General features: G+C 32.9%; 1 protein-coding gene across 16 annotated transcripts in view; it reads right to left on the reverse strand.

The window, feature by feature from the left end:
- Positions 1–17,109, reverse strand: part of LOC145291500 (sorting nexin-13-like) — a 289,540-nt gene that overhangs the window by 95,447 nt on the left and 176,984 nt on the right. For 8 of the 16 annotated variants that reach the window (XM_080137419.1, XM_080137418.1, XM_080137420.1 and 5 more), the window contains 2 exons: positions 12,834–12,969; positions 10,353–10,375 (listed from right to left, as the gene is read on the reverse strand). In XM_080137419.1, coding sequence (XP_079993545.1) covers positions 10,353–10,375; positions 12,834–12,969 — 159 coding nt within the window. Of the gene's footprint in view, positions 1–8,089; positions 8,179–10,352; positions 10,376–12,833; positions 12,970–17,109 lie in introns of all 16 variants that reach the window. The other 8 variants (XM_080137417.1, XM_080137408.1, XM_080137415.1 and 5 more) reach the window with 1 other exon arrangement.

Consider the following 17,109-nt stretch of genomic DNA (forward strand, 5'->3'; position numbering starts at 1 on the left):
AAATTATTATAAGTAAAAATAATATTTATTGAATTATAGAGTTTTATTGTAGCTTTTAATGTGGAATAGTTCCTTGGGACCAGTTCTCTATGACAAACCGGCTTATTTCCCTTGCTTTCAATTAAAATCCAGCATTTCAAAATACAAAATGTCAACCTGGTAGTATATAAAGTATGATTTCTTTGTAAAAACTAGATCTATCATATATTCTACTGGATCATTTTTTGTAATTTTTGCTGATTTTGAAATGAGATGTATGAAAAGAATAAAAGTTTTTATCTGTTTCAAATCCTACTATTTTGTAGAAAATCACTTTTTTCTTTTTACAATTTCACGTGGACAACATATTCTCCTATGTTAGACATTCATACTTATTTACACGTGACAGTTATTTATAGATGAAATTTATCTTGTTCATAATAAATTTTCTATTTTTTTTATATATATATATATATATATATATATATATATATATATATATATATATATATATATATATATAATTCGATCCTATGTCGTCATATTTTAATGTCGGAGTCGAGGACATGCATATTTATCCTCTGTAAATTTCTATGTTATTTTAGTTAAAACAATTTAAAAAAAATGAAACAACTTAATATTGAGGTTCAACTTATCTCGTAATATGTGATACCAACTTTATGGCAATCTCAATCTATTATGTATTACTGACCTTCGAACAAGAAAACTAACTTTTTATTATGGTTCTGCATGGGATGCAAGATGGAACGTTGGACGACTTAAAGAAGCAGCACATATGCTAATAAAAAAGAAAAATTACTAAGCAAACCGAGCATAGAAATCAACAGTATTTTGTACAACCCCCTCCTTAAAATTTCAACAGTGAAGCGGAGATAGTCCCTTGTTAAACATTGGAGTTACTCCCCTTGTCAACCAATTTTTTTTATTATACATACGATACCATGGCAAAAAAAACAAGGGCAACTCCATAAATATGAAACCAGCTACAGAGCCAGTAACTTTTCTCATTTCTTTTCTAAGATGGTGATCAACATGCCTGACGATGGTCGAAGGCTACACCAACCAAGATGGTGCACAAATAACACTCAAGGTGAGAACAAGTCTGATCAAAACAAATGATACTAAGGTAGGTGATATGTAATAAATTAAGTATTTAAAATTTTGAAAAAAAAAACAAAAAAAACAAAAAACAAACAAAACAATTGACAATGGGTTTGATTTAAAAAAAATTTTTTTAAAAAGCTTGTGGTAAAAAAAGGGGGAATCTTAGATTTAGAAGTCTGAAGTATATTTAATGGAAAAATCTTTCTCAAAATAAATTTTTTAAAAAATCCAGATTTTTATTGTAGTTAAGGAAAAAAGGTTAACTAAAAAGATGGAAAGAAAATGGTCAATGTCTTGTTTTCAGCAACAAGCAATGGGTAAGAATGCATTTGATCAAATGGAGGTGGTATACAGAGCAGGGAACAAAGATTGTAGCAAAGATTGTTAAATCTCAGAAAGAAAACAGCCTTCATTATCCGTAATATATCATATTAAAAGCAAGTTGATTAACATTTGTCTCCCTATAAACTTTTCTATAACAGAAAAATAGATGCTAAAATATATAGAACATACTTTTAAGATTGTGTTATGTTTGAAAAAAAAAAATTTGATTATTCTGATTAGCACTAATTCATAATTGATCAAACAAATCAACCATCTCGCTTAGTCATCTATCCATTTACCTTGACCCTTGTCACTATGTTGACTCAACCACTTTTTAATATTTCTTGATGTCTGTTGGAATTTAGAGAAAGAGAGATTTTTTTCAGTGTTATGTAATTTATACACGCATGTCTGTATACAAACCTAAGTAAATTACATGACAAAATAAGTCTTAACCTCTATGTAAAAATAATAAAGAATAATACTTCTATATATATATAGATGCAGAAGACTTATTATTAGTTATCCAATAAAAATGTCATAAAAGATGCCACAGTTTATGAATTTTAGAATGAAATCAAAGTAACATAGTAATTGTGATTGTAACCCAACATGTCAGGAATACTTCTAGTGTGTGTGTGAGTATATATATATATATATATATATATATATATATATATATATATATATATATAGTAAGTTATAAAGTATATATATGGCGATTAAGCTACACTGAATATTCCGCGTTTCATCCACTCTAGGACTCTTCAGGCTTATGCGCATAAGCCTGAAGAGTCCTAGAGTGGATGAAACGCGGAATATTCAGTGTAGCTTAATCGCCATATTTACTTTATAACTTACTAACTAGCTCTACCTACGTATTGAGCACTTTTGAAGTAAGTACTTAAAGTTTACGCATAAATTTATACTTTCGTATATTAATTTTATGTGAGTAAATTAAGTAGTTATATATATATATATACATATATATATATATATATATATATATATATATATATATATATATAAAGGATTTGGATAAGCATATTTTCCCATAAATATATAGCGTTTGTTTATTATACAAACATTATTGGTTACATATGTGCATACATGTTTCAGTGGAATCCCAATTCAAAGATAACACTTTATCAGACCCAAAAAGAATCAATATTTAGTCTGATGAGGTGGTCTCCTTGAATTAGGATTCCACTGAAACATGTATGCACATATGTAACCAATAATGTTTGTATAATAAACAAATTATATACCAACTCCTTCCTGTATTGAGCACTTATTAATAATTATGCTAGTTTCATTGGATTTACATCTAGGAAACCAATCGATACAACCATTATATGCACACATAGTGATCTTGTCTGTGTGTGAGGAACAGTTTCTACCAAACTCTTATGTCAATTTTTGATCTTTAAATTTGAAACTTGATATATAGGGAAGTTGGACCTGTGGAACAAATTCAATTTGGTTTTTTAGCTGGTAAAAATAGCTGCTAAGGGTTCAAAATTGAAAAAAAAAATTTGAATTTGGCAGGTGTAAATATACATTTATAAGTTAAACAAAATTATTTTTTTTAACTTTTATACGTGTATGGACGTGGTTCAGGGATAACGAATAAGGTTGGAGAGCTTTACGTTGATTTCAATTCTAGATGATGGCATATAAGTCATTTTTTTACTTTTGAAAAGACTACTATATATTCGGTACAATATAATAAATAGAGGACTGGTTCTATAATAATAAATATGAAATTTACATAAATTAAAATATATTTAAACATATTTTATGACCAAGTAATACTTGGCTGCCTACTAGTATATATATATATATATATATATATATATATATATATATATACACACACACAGAGTGACCCCAAAAAAACAAAAGTTAAATGGAGGCCATCTAGAACATAGAACGGAGAAAAAAAAGGCCAAAGACCCTAGTGTTTTGATGTGATGTTTTGAATATAATAAACTAGTTATGACCAAAGTTTCATTTCATTCGGACAAAACACTAAGAAACGGGGCCTAATTAGAGTTGGGGCCCGTTTTTTTGGGGGGAGGTGTCACCCTGTACACACACATATCTATTGCTGTAATTTCCTAGATGTAAATCCAATGAAACTCTGGTGTTTATCAAAAAAAAATGCTCAATGGCAAGCAGAGCATAATTATATTATGTTTATCTATAAAAACATAATTAGCTACATATATGCATACATGTTCTTGTTGCAATTCCTTTAGAAAAGCAGTGTCACCGAGTTGGATGTTTCACAATGAAATCACATTTTAACTAGTCATTCTTTTATGTGACATCTTCTCATTATTTGGAAAGGAACAATCACAATAAAGTAAAACAAAGAAAAAAAGGAAGAAAAAAAAAGAAAGAGGTGGCAGATTAAAATTAAGGGTAAAGAATAAATGTTTGGAAAGTTTCTTTTTCTTTATTATGATCTTCTGTTCCTTTTCAAATAACAGAAAGACATTGCATAAAAAAATGACCAGTAAAAATCTGGTTGCATAGTGAAACATCCCGCTTAATGACGCTGCTTTTCTAAAGGAATTGCAGTACGTAGCCAATTATGTTTCTATAAATAAGTATACAAGATATAACATGAGGGTCATTATGAATGTAAAGCCTCCCTTTTTTTTTAACTCAAAAAGTTGAAGAGTTATGAAAACGGGAGTAGTACCATTAAAACGAGTGACTTTTTGTGCTCCAGAATTTATTTTTCTACATAGTCACCATCATTTTTAATCCACTTTTGCAAGAAATTTCATGTTAAATCTCTGCTTCTGACGCATGTCCACGACAGAAGGCGCTTTCTTAGAGTTTCACATAAATATTTGCAACACTGAGATGAAACTTTCAAGTCATGAATGCATAAGTTCAATCATCATTATAATGCAATTCGCAATCCCCTTTGATCCAGTCAAGAGGAATAAAAAATAGGAGGCATTACTTTTGGAACGCCCTTCGTATATATAACAATTTATGTTTACTTTGTTATGATTAAAATGTGTTTCTCAGCTAAAAATAATGAATTTTGTTACATTAAAAAAAAAAAAAAAAAAAAGCAAAAAAAAAAACAACTTGTTTTTAATAGCCTCATGGAAAAATTTCAAATCCATGTACATTATATGTGTTAAAATTTTAATATATCAACCAGTTTGTTCTTTATCCAAAAATATTTTCTTCACAAACAAAAAAAAACAAGTAGGCAACTTTTATCAACAATTACACATTGAATATATTAACTCCTCGTCCCCTTATATTTACATTTCCTTAATTATAACCGAAACATGAACTAATATTTTCTGTCTGTTGTTGATAGGAGCATGTTGTTTACAAAACGTTTTTAATAATATTTCTGGAGAAATTGAAGAAATTTGACCACAAAATATATTTTAAAGAATCCCATAATAATAAAACACTGAAAACGTGAAAATGTTTCTGACATCCTCTTTAGAGATACATTTTTGTTTGTTTTGCAACATATCAACTGTTTTGGCTTCATTTAATCCCATGAATGGTTCACAATATACAGTTGAATATTAGTTGATATTTTATCAATTAATTTCACAGTACATGCTAGTATCCATTACCCCAATCATACACTTTTGCTACCAAATAAGTATCGCCATAAATACAACGCATTCAAAAGTAAAATAAAAAGTTTGTTCTCGCTCTTAATATTTTCATTTCCAATTTTTTCAAAACCTCTCCTAAAATCAAGATTAAAATCCTAATTAAATGCAGACCTGATCAAAAAGTATCTATTTCCCAGTTACAAATGTAATATAACTGGATAGTTGATAACATTTATATTATCAGCAGCAGCAGCCTTGTTGTTTAACAGTGCTGGTGACCATGGCCCTCCAATGTGGGTGGCTATCCATAGCACAAAACAGAACAGAACAGCTCAACTTTTGGCGATAATCCCATCAAATAGATCAAGTTGTCCATCCAAGTGCATCTTAGTCAACTTTGCTTATTTGATATGTGTGTGTGTATACACACACACAAATGAAAAAGTCTATATTCCAAATTTCAAGATGCCCATCTTACCATTTATTTTTGTAAGCATGTTGAAATGTTCAATTCTTGACACCACCTGTTTCGTAGTGCAGAATCATTCATGCAATTACTAGTTCCTTTTCTTCTGATGAGTGGAATAAATTAAAAAAATTTACATAATAATTACATGAATGATTCTAGACTATGAAACAGGTGGTGTCAAGAATTGAACATTTCAACATGCTTAATAAAAAAAAAAATGGTAACATTGACAACATTTGGAAATTTGGAATATAGACTTTTGTCATTTATTTGTATATGCTCTGTAGTTATATAGAGCTTCATAAATTAAAGGAATGGCATATAAATAAAAGATGAAATATAATTGAATAAGCATTTTTTACTCACATTATATATATATATATATATATATATATATATATATATTGAAATACACTATTTGTTGCTATCAATCCATGTCTTGGTTTTTGTTAAAACAATACATACATACACATATTATATATATATATATATATATATATATATATATATACACACACACACACTGCAAAACCTTCAGAGATGACACAGTACAACTTTGGTACCTTATTATTTACATTAGCAGTTCTCAAAATATCCAGACTTGTCTATCTATTGAAGAGTTCTCAGTTTGTATTATTGATACTATATAATCCAGTAGGGTTGGATCATAAAAAAAAAAAAAAAAAAGGAACAGTCTCCTCACCTCACCACAAGTTCAGGAAAGTAACTGCACTCAGCATTTCTTTGATTTCTCTACCAAATCTTGTGCTTGTACCCTGGAGATGTCACCCTAATTTTGCAGCATAAACATAGTAGGATAAAAAAATACAAAAACTGACAGTCCCTTCTAATTAGCAAAAGGAAGAAGTGCCAGGGAGTTCCTTATAACAGTGCAAGCAAACAAAGACTCACTGGTAAACCTGTCAATCTCTGCTCTAGTCAATGAGATGGCTTAGTGTTCAGCTACAGACATGAGAGATAAATCTATTAAATGCTTCATTCTCCAATCTATCATCTCCTTGGCACACCTTGCTGTCCAGCCTATCACCTTCCAACCTATTGCTTCCATGATACGCCTCCTTCTTCTGTCTATTGCCACCCTAGCATACCTCACTCTTCAGCCTATCGTGTATCACATCCCTAGCATACCTCACTCTTCAGCCTATCGTGTATCGCATCCCTAGCATACCTCACTCTTCAGCCTATCGTGTATCGCATCCCTAGCATACCTCACTCTTCAGACTATCGTGTATCGCATCCCTAGCATACCTCACTCTTCAGCCTATCGTGTATCGCATCCCTAGCATACCTCACTCTTCAGCCTATCGTGTATCGCATCCCTAGCATACCTCACTCTTCAGCCTATCGTGTATCGCATCCCTAGCATACCTCACTTTTCAGCCTATCGTGTATCGCATCCCTAGCATACCTCACTCTTCAGCCTATCATGTATCGCATCCCTAGCATACCTCACTCTTCAGCCTATCGTGTATCGCATCCCTAGCATACCTCACTCTTCAGCCTATCGTGTATCGCATCCCTAGCATACCTCACTCTTCAGCCTATCGTGTATCGCATCCCTAGCATACCTCACTCTTCAGCCTATCGTGTATCGCATCCCTCACTCTTCAGCCTATCGTGTATCGCATCCCTAGCATACCTCACTCTTCAGCCTATCATGTATCGCATCCCTAGCATACCTCACTCTTCAGCCTATCGTGTATCGCATCCCTAGCATACCTCACTCTTCAGCCTATCATGTATCGCATCCCTAGCATACCTCACTCTTCAGCCTATCGTGTATCGCATCCCTAGCATACCTCACTCTTCAGCCTATCGTGTATCGCATCCCTAGCATACCTCACTCTTCAGCCTATCGTGTATCGCATCCCTAGCATACCTCACTCTTCAGCCTATCGTGTATCGCATCCCTAGCATACCTCACTCTTCAGCCTATCGTGTATCGCATCCCTAGCATACCTCACTCTTCAGCCTATCGTGTATCGCATCCCTCACTCTTCAGCCTATCGTGTATCGCATCCCTAGCATACCTCACTCTTCAGCCTATCATATATCGCATCCCTAGCATACCTCACTCTTCAGCCTATCATATATCGCATCCCTAGCATACCTCACTCTTCAGCCTGTAGCTTATTTATCCCCAACCTATCATTTCCTTAGAATACCTTCCTCTTCAGCCTACTAGCTTTGTAACGTGCATCACTCTCCAACCTATTACTTCCCTGGCACGTCTCACTATTCAATATCACCTGGCTAACACATCTCACTCTCCAACTTATCGGTTCCCTGGTATGCCTCACTCTCAGCTTATCGCCTACCTAGCACACTTTGCTAACTAGCATTAGTCAAATAGACAACCATTTTAATCCATCCGCTATGACTCTACCAACCATGTAGAAAGGTTTCAATGGTAATTGTTAGACTCGTACTATCCTCTTACGTTATTTATCGTTCCAACTTTTGGTGAAACTAGACAGCAATTAGGCTGCCTGCTACTATCCCCACCTCCCCAAAGGCTGCAATTGCTGCTGGATATAAGATCGACAAAGAAAGATGCACTTACAGGCACAGTAGTGGTAGTAGTAGTAGTAGTAGTGGTGGTGGTGCTAGTAGGAAGAATAGTAGAAGGACAACTGGACTTGGATGAGCAAACTAAACAAAGAAAAAGTGACAAAAAAAAAACATCAATCAACAACAATGCATGCCATCACCATCATCATCAGCAAGAACAACAACAACAATAGCAAACAACAATAAATAACGCTGGTGTAAAAACAAATTTTTTTTTTTAGCCGTGTGTATATGGTTGGCAGTCTAGCGGTGATTACTATACTGTCAGTGATATTCTATCCTTAATTGGATGCAAACAGACTACCGTATTTTTGTCCACATAAGCCCCCCCCCCAACGCGCGCGCGCACACACACACACACACACACTGTGAGCAGATATACAGCTCTCAATGGGACAATGAGACACTGGGTGGACCAAAAATTTTTTTTTTAATTGCCCCAGTCAAGAAGGATTTCTTCTCATCTGACCGAGTACAGAACAAATACTACATTTTATCCTAGCTCAAAGAGTGTGAACATCCAAAACTGATAAAAATTATCAGTCTATATGAAAAAAAAAAAAAAATCTCAGCAAATTATGAAACTCACGTTGGCATTATTATTGACGTTCTTAATGATACAGAAACTTACCAAAAATGTTCAATTCAGTAAAAGGCAGGATTAATGTGGTTGGTTGGTTGATAAAACAATTAACATAGATGGGCTTTATTATCTATAAATAACCCGTATACAATAATCCGACACTTCTTTAGCATGTTGGCTAAATGAACCACGTAATTTGAACATTATAACAGTCATTCTTATTATTTAAATTATTCAGACTAATATTCTCATCTGGAGTGTTATTTTCATATTTCAGTCGATTTAACCTTAATTCTAAATAATATATATATATATATATATATATATATATATGTTTAAAATATAATTATCCACTGACACGTGTTTCATCATCTACGACTCATCAGCTGCTCCTCATTTGGGGTTACCAAATTGGTAAAGGGGAAAATTATTCCCAACTCGCATTGAGGTAAAAATGCACTTTTGTATAAATTCATTCAAAACGTATCACAAAACAAAAACATAACATATATATACATATATATATGTGACAAGTCTATATTCCAAATTTCAAAATGTTGACCATCTTACAATTTATTCGTTTAAGTACGTTGACATGCATAATTCTTGACATAGCACAAAATCATTCATTTAAATATTATATATATATTCATTGACTGATAATAATTAAATGAATTATTTTGCGCTACGAAACAGGTGCTGTCAAGAATTGTGTATGTCAAAGTACTTAAAGGAATAAATTGTAAGATGGTCAACATTTTGAAATTTGGAATAAAGACTTTTGTCATTTATTTGTAATATGCTCTTTAAAGTCAACATTGAGCTTTATAAATTAAAGGATTAGTATAAACAAAAGGTGAAATTGAAAAAATAAAAACATTTCCATAAATATATATATATATATATATATATATGGTAGTCTATAGTAATAATTGTGATCTCTAGTGATAAATAGTAAGATTCTACATCTAAAAACAAGAATAGTTTTTAGGCTCCCAAAATTCAGACTAGAATTGTCTGCAAGGACACGTAGTACAGTGGATAATGTACTTGGTAAAATTTAGTTGTAAGTTTGTATTTTTTTTATAAAAAAAAAAAAAAGTTACACTCTTCATACAATTGCGAATTACCTCTATCTGGTCATGGCTGGCAGAACAAGAATATGCTCCCCCTTGTGGATTAAATAAAAATTCTGTGCAGATTCCCAAAATTTGACAGAAAGATTTCAGAGTTCGACAAGATACACCTGAACAAGGCCGAAACATTGTGCAAATTCCACTCAAGATGAGAACAGTAGTCGAAAGAATCCAAATAATACGCATCATCAATTTTCATCTAAAAAATGTAGAAACATCATCACAGTAAATATCCAAAATATGCAAAAACGTTTTTTTAGACATTTTATTGGGAGAGGGGGTATCTTATGTGGAAGAAAATACGGTAACTGCTGAGTGGATTCGGGAGTGGGGGTGAGGATGGGGACTGAACGATGTGATTAATAATAACAATGAAAAAGCAATTATCAGAGTGTCCCCCAACAAACCAACTGCAGAGCATAGAGCAAATAACAACGCATTAGACAGCATGAGTACCACCAGGGTAAGACAGACACACACAGACACACCAAACTGGCGGCAGACGGAGACATTACAGCAGTCTTGGAGATACCTACTTGGAACCAGATAATCCGAGGAACTGTAGAGAGAGAAAACTGACCATCAGTAACATCAAAACAGCAACAGTAAACTCGTGTACATATAAAACAGAAACAGAAACTTTGTATAAAAAAAACGATCATTCACATATAAATTGTAAAGACAGCAGACTTTGTTATATATAGTGCTCAACATTTGTTTAGATAGAGCTTTATAACCATAATAAATAAATTTAGTTTATCTGAACAATTTACTCCAGCTTAATGTTTTATCCAACCATCCATAGTTTTAAGAATTTGTTTTTGTTAGATCAATTAGGTTTAAAAAAAAAAAAAAAAAAAATTTTTTTTTTAAAATCGCAGAAATAATTGAATGTGGATGCGATGAATTATAAAAATATAAATCGAATAATTGCAAATGCTAATTTAGGATATACAAACCGAAAAATAGTTTTTGTTGTTTATTAAAAATGTTTATAAATAAATAATTAAAAAAAAAAAAATGCACGTTAAAAAAAAAAAAAAAAAATGTTTAATACGACCTCCTTTTTTTTTTTTTTTTTAAATATATCTTTCTCTATATTAGAAATTAAACTTGTGACGAAAACCAAAAGAACTCGGGTTTCTTATTTGTTCACAGCGTGCACAGGTCAACTGAAAGAAATCTGTGTAGATCTGAATTTGACGCTTTCAGTTGCTTATTTCTAGGTCTTTAAAACCTAATTGAGTCTTTTTTGTTTGCTTAATTTTAATTCAGATTTATTAGAGTAGCATATATTAATACACAAGCATATTAATATACTTTAGAGGAATGGATAAACCATGAAACTGCAGTAAAGTGTCTAGATTAGTCGAATTTATTGTTATATACATACATTGGCAGCAGGTCATTATCCCAAAAAGTTTGATTAAAAACTAGAGTTTTCTTTATTTTGTACTTAATACATTTTCGACTTTTCGAACAATGTTCACCAAAGCAAGACAGTAAAACAACAAAATAAATTAATTTATTTTATTGCAGATTATTATTCTCATCTTTATTAGTTGTTTCACAGCGTTTCGGACAACTATTCCTCTGGCCTTCGTCAGGTGGTAACAACTACGGATGGCAGTGATTGCTGAGAATGCAGTTAGGAGATTCGAAGTTCCTATCCGTCGCGGTTACCACCTGACAAAGGCCAGAGGAATAGTTGGCCGAAACGTTGTGAAACAACAACCAATAAAGATGAGAATAATAGTCCGCAATAAATAAATAAATATAAATAATACTCATCTCAATAATGAATTCCAATTAAAATAATATATAAACAAATTAAATATTTCAAATAAACAACAACATACCTCCTCCTGATGATGATGAAAATCAAAAAGGCTTGAAATATTTAATTAAGAATTATTGAAATTAGTTTTATGCTGCTTTTTTTAAGAATTATTGAAAGCATTTTTTAAAATCCTTTTAAACTATTTTGGGAATATTATGCATTGGATATGTTTTTTTTTATGTTTTAAATTTTGTTATTTGGATTTCAATGCTTTTATTTTCATAAATATAATTTTAATGCTTTTATTTTCATAAATATAATTTTAATGCTTTTATTTTCATAAATATAATTTTAATGCTTTTATTTTCATAAATATAATTTTAATGCTTTTATTTTCATAAATATAATTTTAATGCTTTTATTTTCATAAATATAATTTTAATGCTTTTATTTTCATAAATATAATTTTAATGCTTTTATTTTCATAAATATAATTTTAATGCTTTTATTTTCATAAATATAATTTTAATGCTTTTATTTTCATAAATATAATTTTAATGCTTTTATTTTCATAAATATAATTTTAATGCTTTTATTTTCATAAATATAATTTTAATGCTTTTATTTTCATAAATATAATTTTAATGCTTTTATTTTCATAAATATAATTTTAAAATTAAAAAAAAATTATTTTTATAATTTCAACATACTTCTTTAAAATTTCAAATAAAATAGAAAATTATTTTTTAATTTTGTAATTAAAAGTGCAAATAAAGACTAATTGTATTATTTTTATCTGTATAATTTTGTTAAATTTTATTGTATACTTTTCAATAATGTCCTTTTCTTGTATTTTATTTCAATAAATTGCTTCACAATAAAAAAAATAATGAAGAACAATAGAAGTGAAGGAACTGATTTGCCTTGTCACCTCTTCATGTAGTGCTACACCATAAGTAAGGAAGAACAGTAGCTGACTACAACCTAATTTTTTTCTTTAACAATTTGTGTAGAAAACAAATAAAATTAAGGATTCCAGAGCGTTGCTCAAATCACCTTCTTCAGGGGTCATCTCAGCATAAGGCCCACTCCCAGTTTGAATGTAAGCAGCACAAACTCTGCTAAAAATAAACTGTATTTAATTATACTGTCATGGTAATATTCAAAATTTTACAAAGTACAGCCAGAGATTAACAGAAGTAGCACATGTGCATTAATAAGAGACAGAATCACTTACCATCATCAACATCCAATGTACTCCCATCATCCTTTTTGCTATCAGGCAACAAGCCAAGCTCTGCCAACAACTTCACGTACACAGTGCTCTGCAAAAAGCCTTCATAATACTGTTCACCCAACAGCATTTGGAACACCTAAAGAAAACAAAATACACCAAAATGAGTTGTATTGTTTGGATTATTCAGACTACTGTTCTCAATTTGAGTGACATTTCTCACAACGTTTTGATCGATGTAACAGACGACTTTCTTCAGGTGTATTTTGCCTGCAAGAACCCAAGGTATACTAAATAAAGTATTAGGTAAAATTCAATTCTAAATGACACTCTTCTGGGGGTTAAAGGTTTCAATCCTCAGTGTGGGTGATACAGAGAATGCAATTGCTAATTAATTAAGATTTCTATCAGGTCATGGCTGATCGAACAAGAGCATGCTATGACATGGATTAAATAAACGGTTCTGTTTGAAATTCGGTACAAATTTCCAAGTTTGACAGAAAAATTCCCAAACTTAACAAGTAAACACCTGAAGAAAGTTGGAGGTTACATTGAACAAAACATTATGAGAATAACACTTGAGATGAGAATAATAGTTCAAATAACACAAATTATTAATCTTCATCGCAAAAAATTCACAAACGAAATACACAAGAACAATAAATGCATTTAAAATAATTAATCACAATAAAAAAAATGTGTATGAATGCATGCACAAAAAAAAAATCCTTTCAGTTTCAATAGACAATGGATAACCTTCACGAAGAATGCTTAGATAGCGAAATGATGGTTTTTGAATGGAAGGGTTTGAGTGATGTCTTAAAGGTCAGGGTGACCTCGTAGCCGAAGTTGATAAAAAACTATATTACTTCTGGCCAAAGAGGTCTGTCTCTTTCTAGCTAACAAGCAAAGAAAATAGGCGCAAAAACATTGATTTTCTAGGAACCCCAGCGAGTGTGGAGGCGGTTGAATACAATGTAGGCAAGCATAACAAAGCAGACAATTTATCTGTCTTTCTTTTTTTTTTTTTTACATGGAGGTCACCACTTATCAAGGCCCAGAAGCTACTTGGGGATAAGAGTTATTGCGTGTACAGTAATCAATGGGATAGTGTCGTAGTATTCGTTAGTATTGGAGATTTGATAACGTGTCATTACTTAAGGGGTCGGTTCATCAGGAATTTGTTTATGTTGGACTTGGAGACATTCAAGTTGAAGTCAGGTGGGAAACAGGCAAGCGGTAGAGAGTTCCATAGGCGTGCACTTCTAAGAAAGAAGCTTTGTTCATGGAATCTGCGTTTTGATTTAGGCACAGATAACGACTGAGGAAAATTATTGACAGTGGTTTCAGCTAGACGGGTGTTTATCGTGAAAGATTGGTGAGGGGTGACCAGAGATTGGAGCTCAGACGAGCACTTGCCATGGAAATAACGATAAAACAGAGACAGGGTCACAACGTCTCTTCTGTGGGAGAGAGGTTGCAGGAAAGAGAAAAGGGCATCACCACCAAGCCACAAAGTCTATTTTGTACTCTGTCAAGGCAAGATAGGCTGTTTTTAGCAGCTCCTGCCCAGATGTGGCAGCAGTACTCCATCCTTGGACGTACTTGGCTTTTATATAGATAGAGAATTGCATCATTAATGAGATATCTTCTGGAGCGGTAGAAGGATCCTACCATTTTCCCAGCAACCTTGGTCACAGACTTGATGTATGTGTTCCATTTCAGATCAGGAATAAAGGTCAAACCCAGAAGCTTATCAACGAGAACCATTCATTTCAATCGATGCCAGATGGGGATCAGAGCGTTTATGGTGTAATGATAGGAGCTTGGTCTTAGATATATTAAAGGTAACCAGCCATCTCTTCCCCCACTGAACCACACACTCAAGATCTGAGAGAGAATCAGAGAGAACGTTGTCATTTGCAACCTTTTAGTATGTGTTTTGGGAGATCATTGATGTAGATAAAGAAAAGAGTTGGGCCCAGGATGGACCTCTGAGGGACTCCAGCATTAATACTGTGGGCCTCTGATTTCTGCCCATCAACCACTATTCTTATGAGCCTATCAGAGAGAAATGATTTAATGATTGAGAAAACTTTTCCAGTTATACCATAGCTGGAAATCTTGTGAAGTAGGCCTTTATGCCATACCTTATCGAAGGCCTTTGATATGTCGAGAGCAATTGCCCTAGAAAGGAAGCCTTTGTAAAGAGATTCGCTAATCCTATGAGATATAACCGCTAGCACATCTGCTGTAGATTTAGCAGAACGGAAACCATATTGTGTGTCACTAAGAAGGTTATTTTTGCTGAGGTGGTTGACTACGTCCCTAATATGGATTCCAGCAACTGACTCATGACATACAGGAGACTTATAGGTCTGTACTGAGAGGGAGATGACTTATCACCTGAATTCTTAAATACAGGGCATACTGATGAGGTTTTCCATGGTGTTGGAAAGCACTTCTCCTTAAGGCAACGCTTAAACAGGGGCAAGTTCTGGTTGAAGCTTTTTTAATACTATAATTGAAATGCCATCAGGGCCAGTTGCTTTACTGGAATCAAGGTTCTTGATTAGCTTGGCAACCTCATGCACAGATATTTATATGTTGCATAGCGTGTTGTGTGTTATAGGGGGAAATACGGGGAGTTGATGGCCTTCGTCGCATAGGGTAGAATTAGCTGATAAGTTCTTGGCAAATAATTTGGCGTTGTCTGATGCTGACGAGATGAACTCTGGTCCATTGATAATGGTTGGGATAGAACGCACACTTCTGTTCAGGATCCTATTTGTTACTTGCCAAAACTGGTGGGAAACAAGTCGCTGCTTTGGATTTAACGGACTGAGCATATAGCTCTCTTGCAGTTTTTATTACTCTTTTATAGTGGTTGCTGGCAGTCCTGAAAGCAGCTTTAGTCTCAGTGCATCTATTATATTAGTAGCTATGGAAAAAGTGATTTCTGTGTGCGATGGCAGCAGCACATTCTGGGGAGAACCATGGCTGGCTGTTAGGTTTTTGTTGGAATTTTTTGATTGGTATGAAACGGTCTATGCCTACAATTAACCATTCAGTCAGGTCTGACATCCTTTTTAAACATGGATACAGAGGTAGATCAGATATGAATGTACGGACAGTACACAAGTCTTTTTTTCTGTTCCTGTTTTTTAATAAACTTTTTTAAACTAAATAACAAAGAGTCAGCTTGGTTTGTATCAACAGGTGAAGGAGTAGTCTGGATTACAACAGTGATGATGATCATGACAATGACACAGAATGATAGTGGTGTTGACGAGAAGATCACCACACATACGTTTATCAGCCAACTGAGTTCACAATGAAACATAAATGCATAACAACTTGTATACGCAATGGTACGGCATACCCTAACATAGAGTGAAACAAGTGCTATGCAATCCATCAACTACAAATCTCCTTAATTGGCATTGCTTGAGTCTTGTGGCAAAGAGAAGATTTTTTTTTTTTTACTCTTAGGCTAGTTGCCCTACCTAAGCTCGAATGTCTTGTGTACCCTATTATTTAATCCATAGCTGGAGAGAGGATATATGGATTCATACCTTTCCCCAGGGGAATTAGTGAAATAAATGCAGTAAACCTGACAGAACCAATCCTTTTTAAATCAGAAGCTCGATATTTGTTAAGATATAGCAACAGAGCATATATATGTGTATGTATATATATATATATATATGTGTGTGTGTGTGTTAAAAAATTTTTTTTAAATATGTTATCAAATAAATCCTCTCTTGAAAAAGATGCTTAATATTGTCGATAGAGCATTAATAAACTGCAAAAATTAACTGATGACATAAAACAAGTGATGCATGGTGCCCCGTGAGTGAACAGTGAACGAGGCATAAAAAAAATGACTACGTTCAGCTCCCACCCACCCCACCGTGCTATTTAGCCCGAAAAGTCAAATCCTAGTGAAAATGAACAAACGGTGCAGTTTTAAGCCTTGACCATGGCAAAAAAAAAAAAAAAAAAAAAAAAAAAAAAAAATGACTAAGTCCATTATTTGTCCCCCAACTCCATTTAGCCCTAAAAGTCCCCAAGATCTTAACATATTTAAATTTGAGTTCAGCACCATGCAAAACTGCTAAATAGACATACACAGAAAATTTTGGACAAATATGATAAAATAGTCCCAAAAATGGAATGTTTTTATTAGCCCTAAAAGAGCCTCTGGGGCACACTCAAGAGTTATTGCGAAGTATAGACAAACAAAATTATAAAGAAATCAATTAGTTACACCTTTTCA

This window comes from Euprymna scolopes, chromosome 12 (assembly GCF_053919585.1).
Source record: "Euprymna scolopes isolate OS-2025 chromosome 12, ASM5391958v1, whole genome shotgun sequence".
NCBI lineage: Eukaryota > Metazoa > Mollusca > Cephalopoda > Sepiida > Sepiolidae > Euprymna > Euprymna scolopes.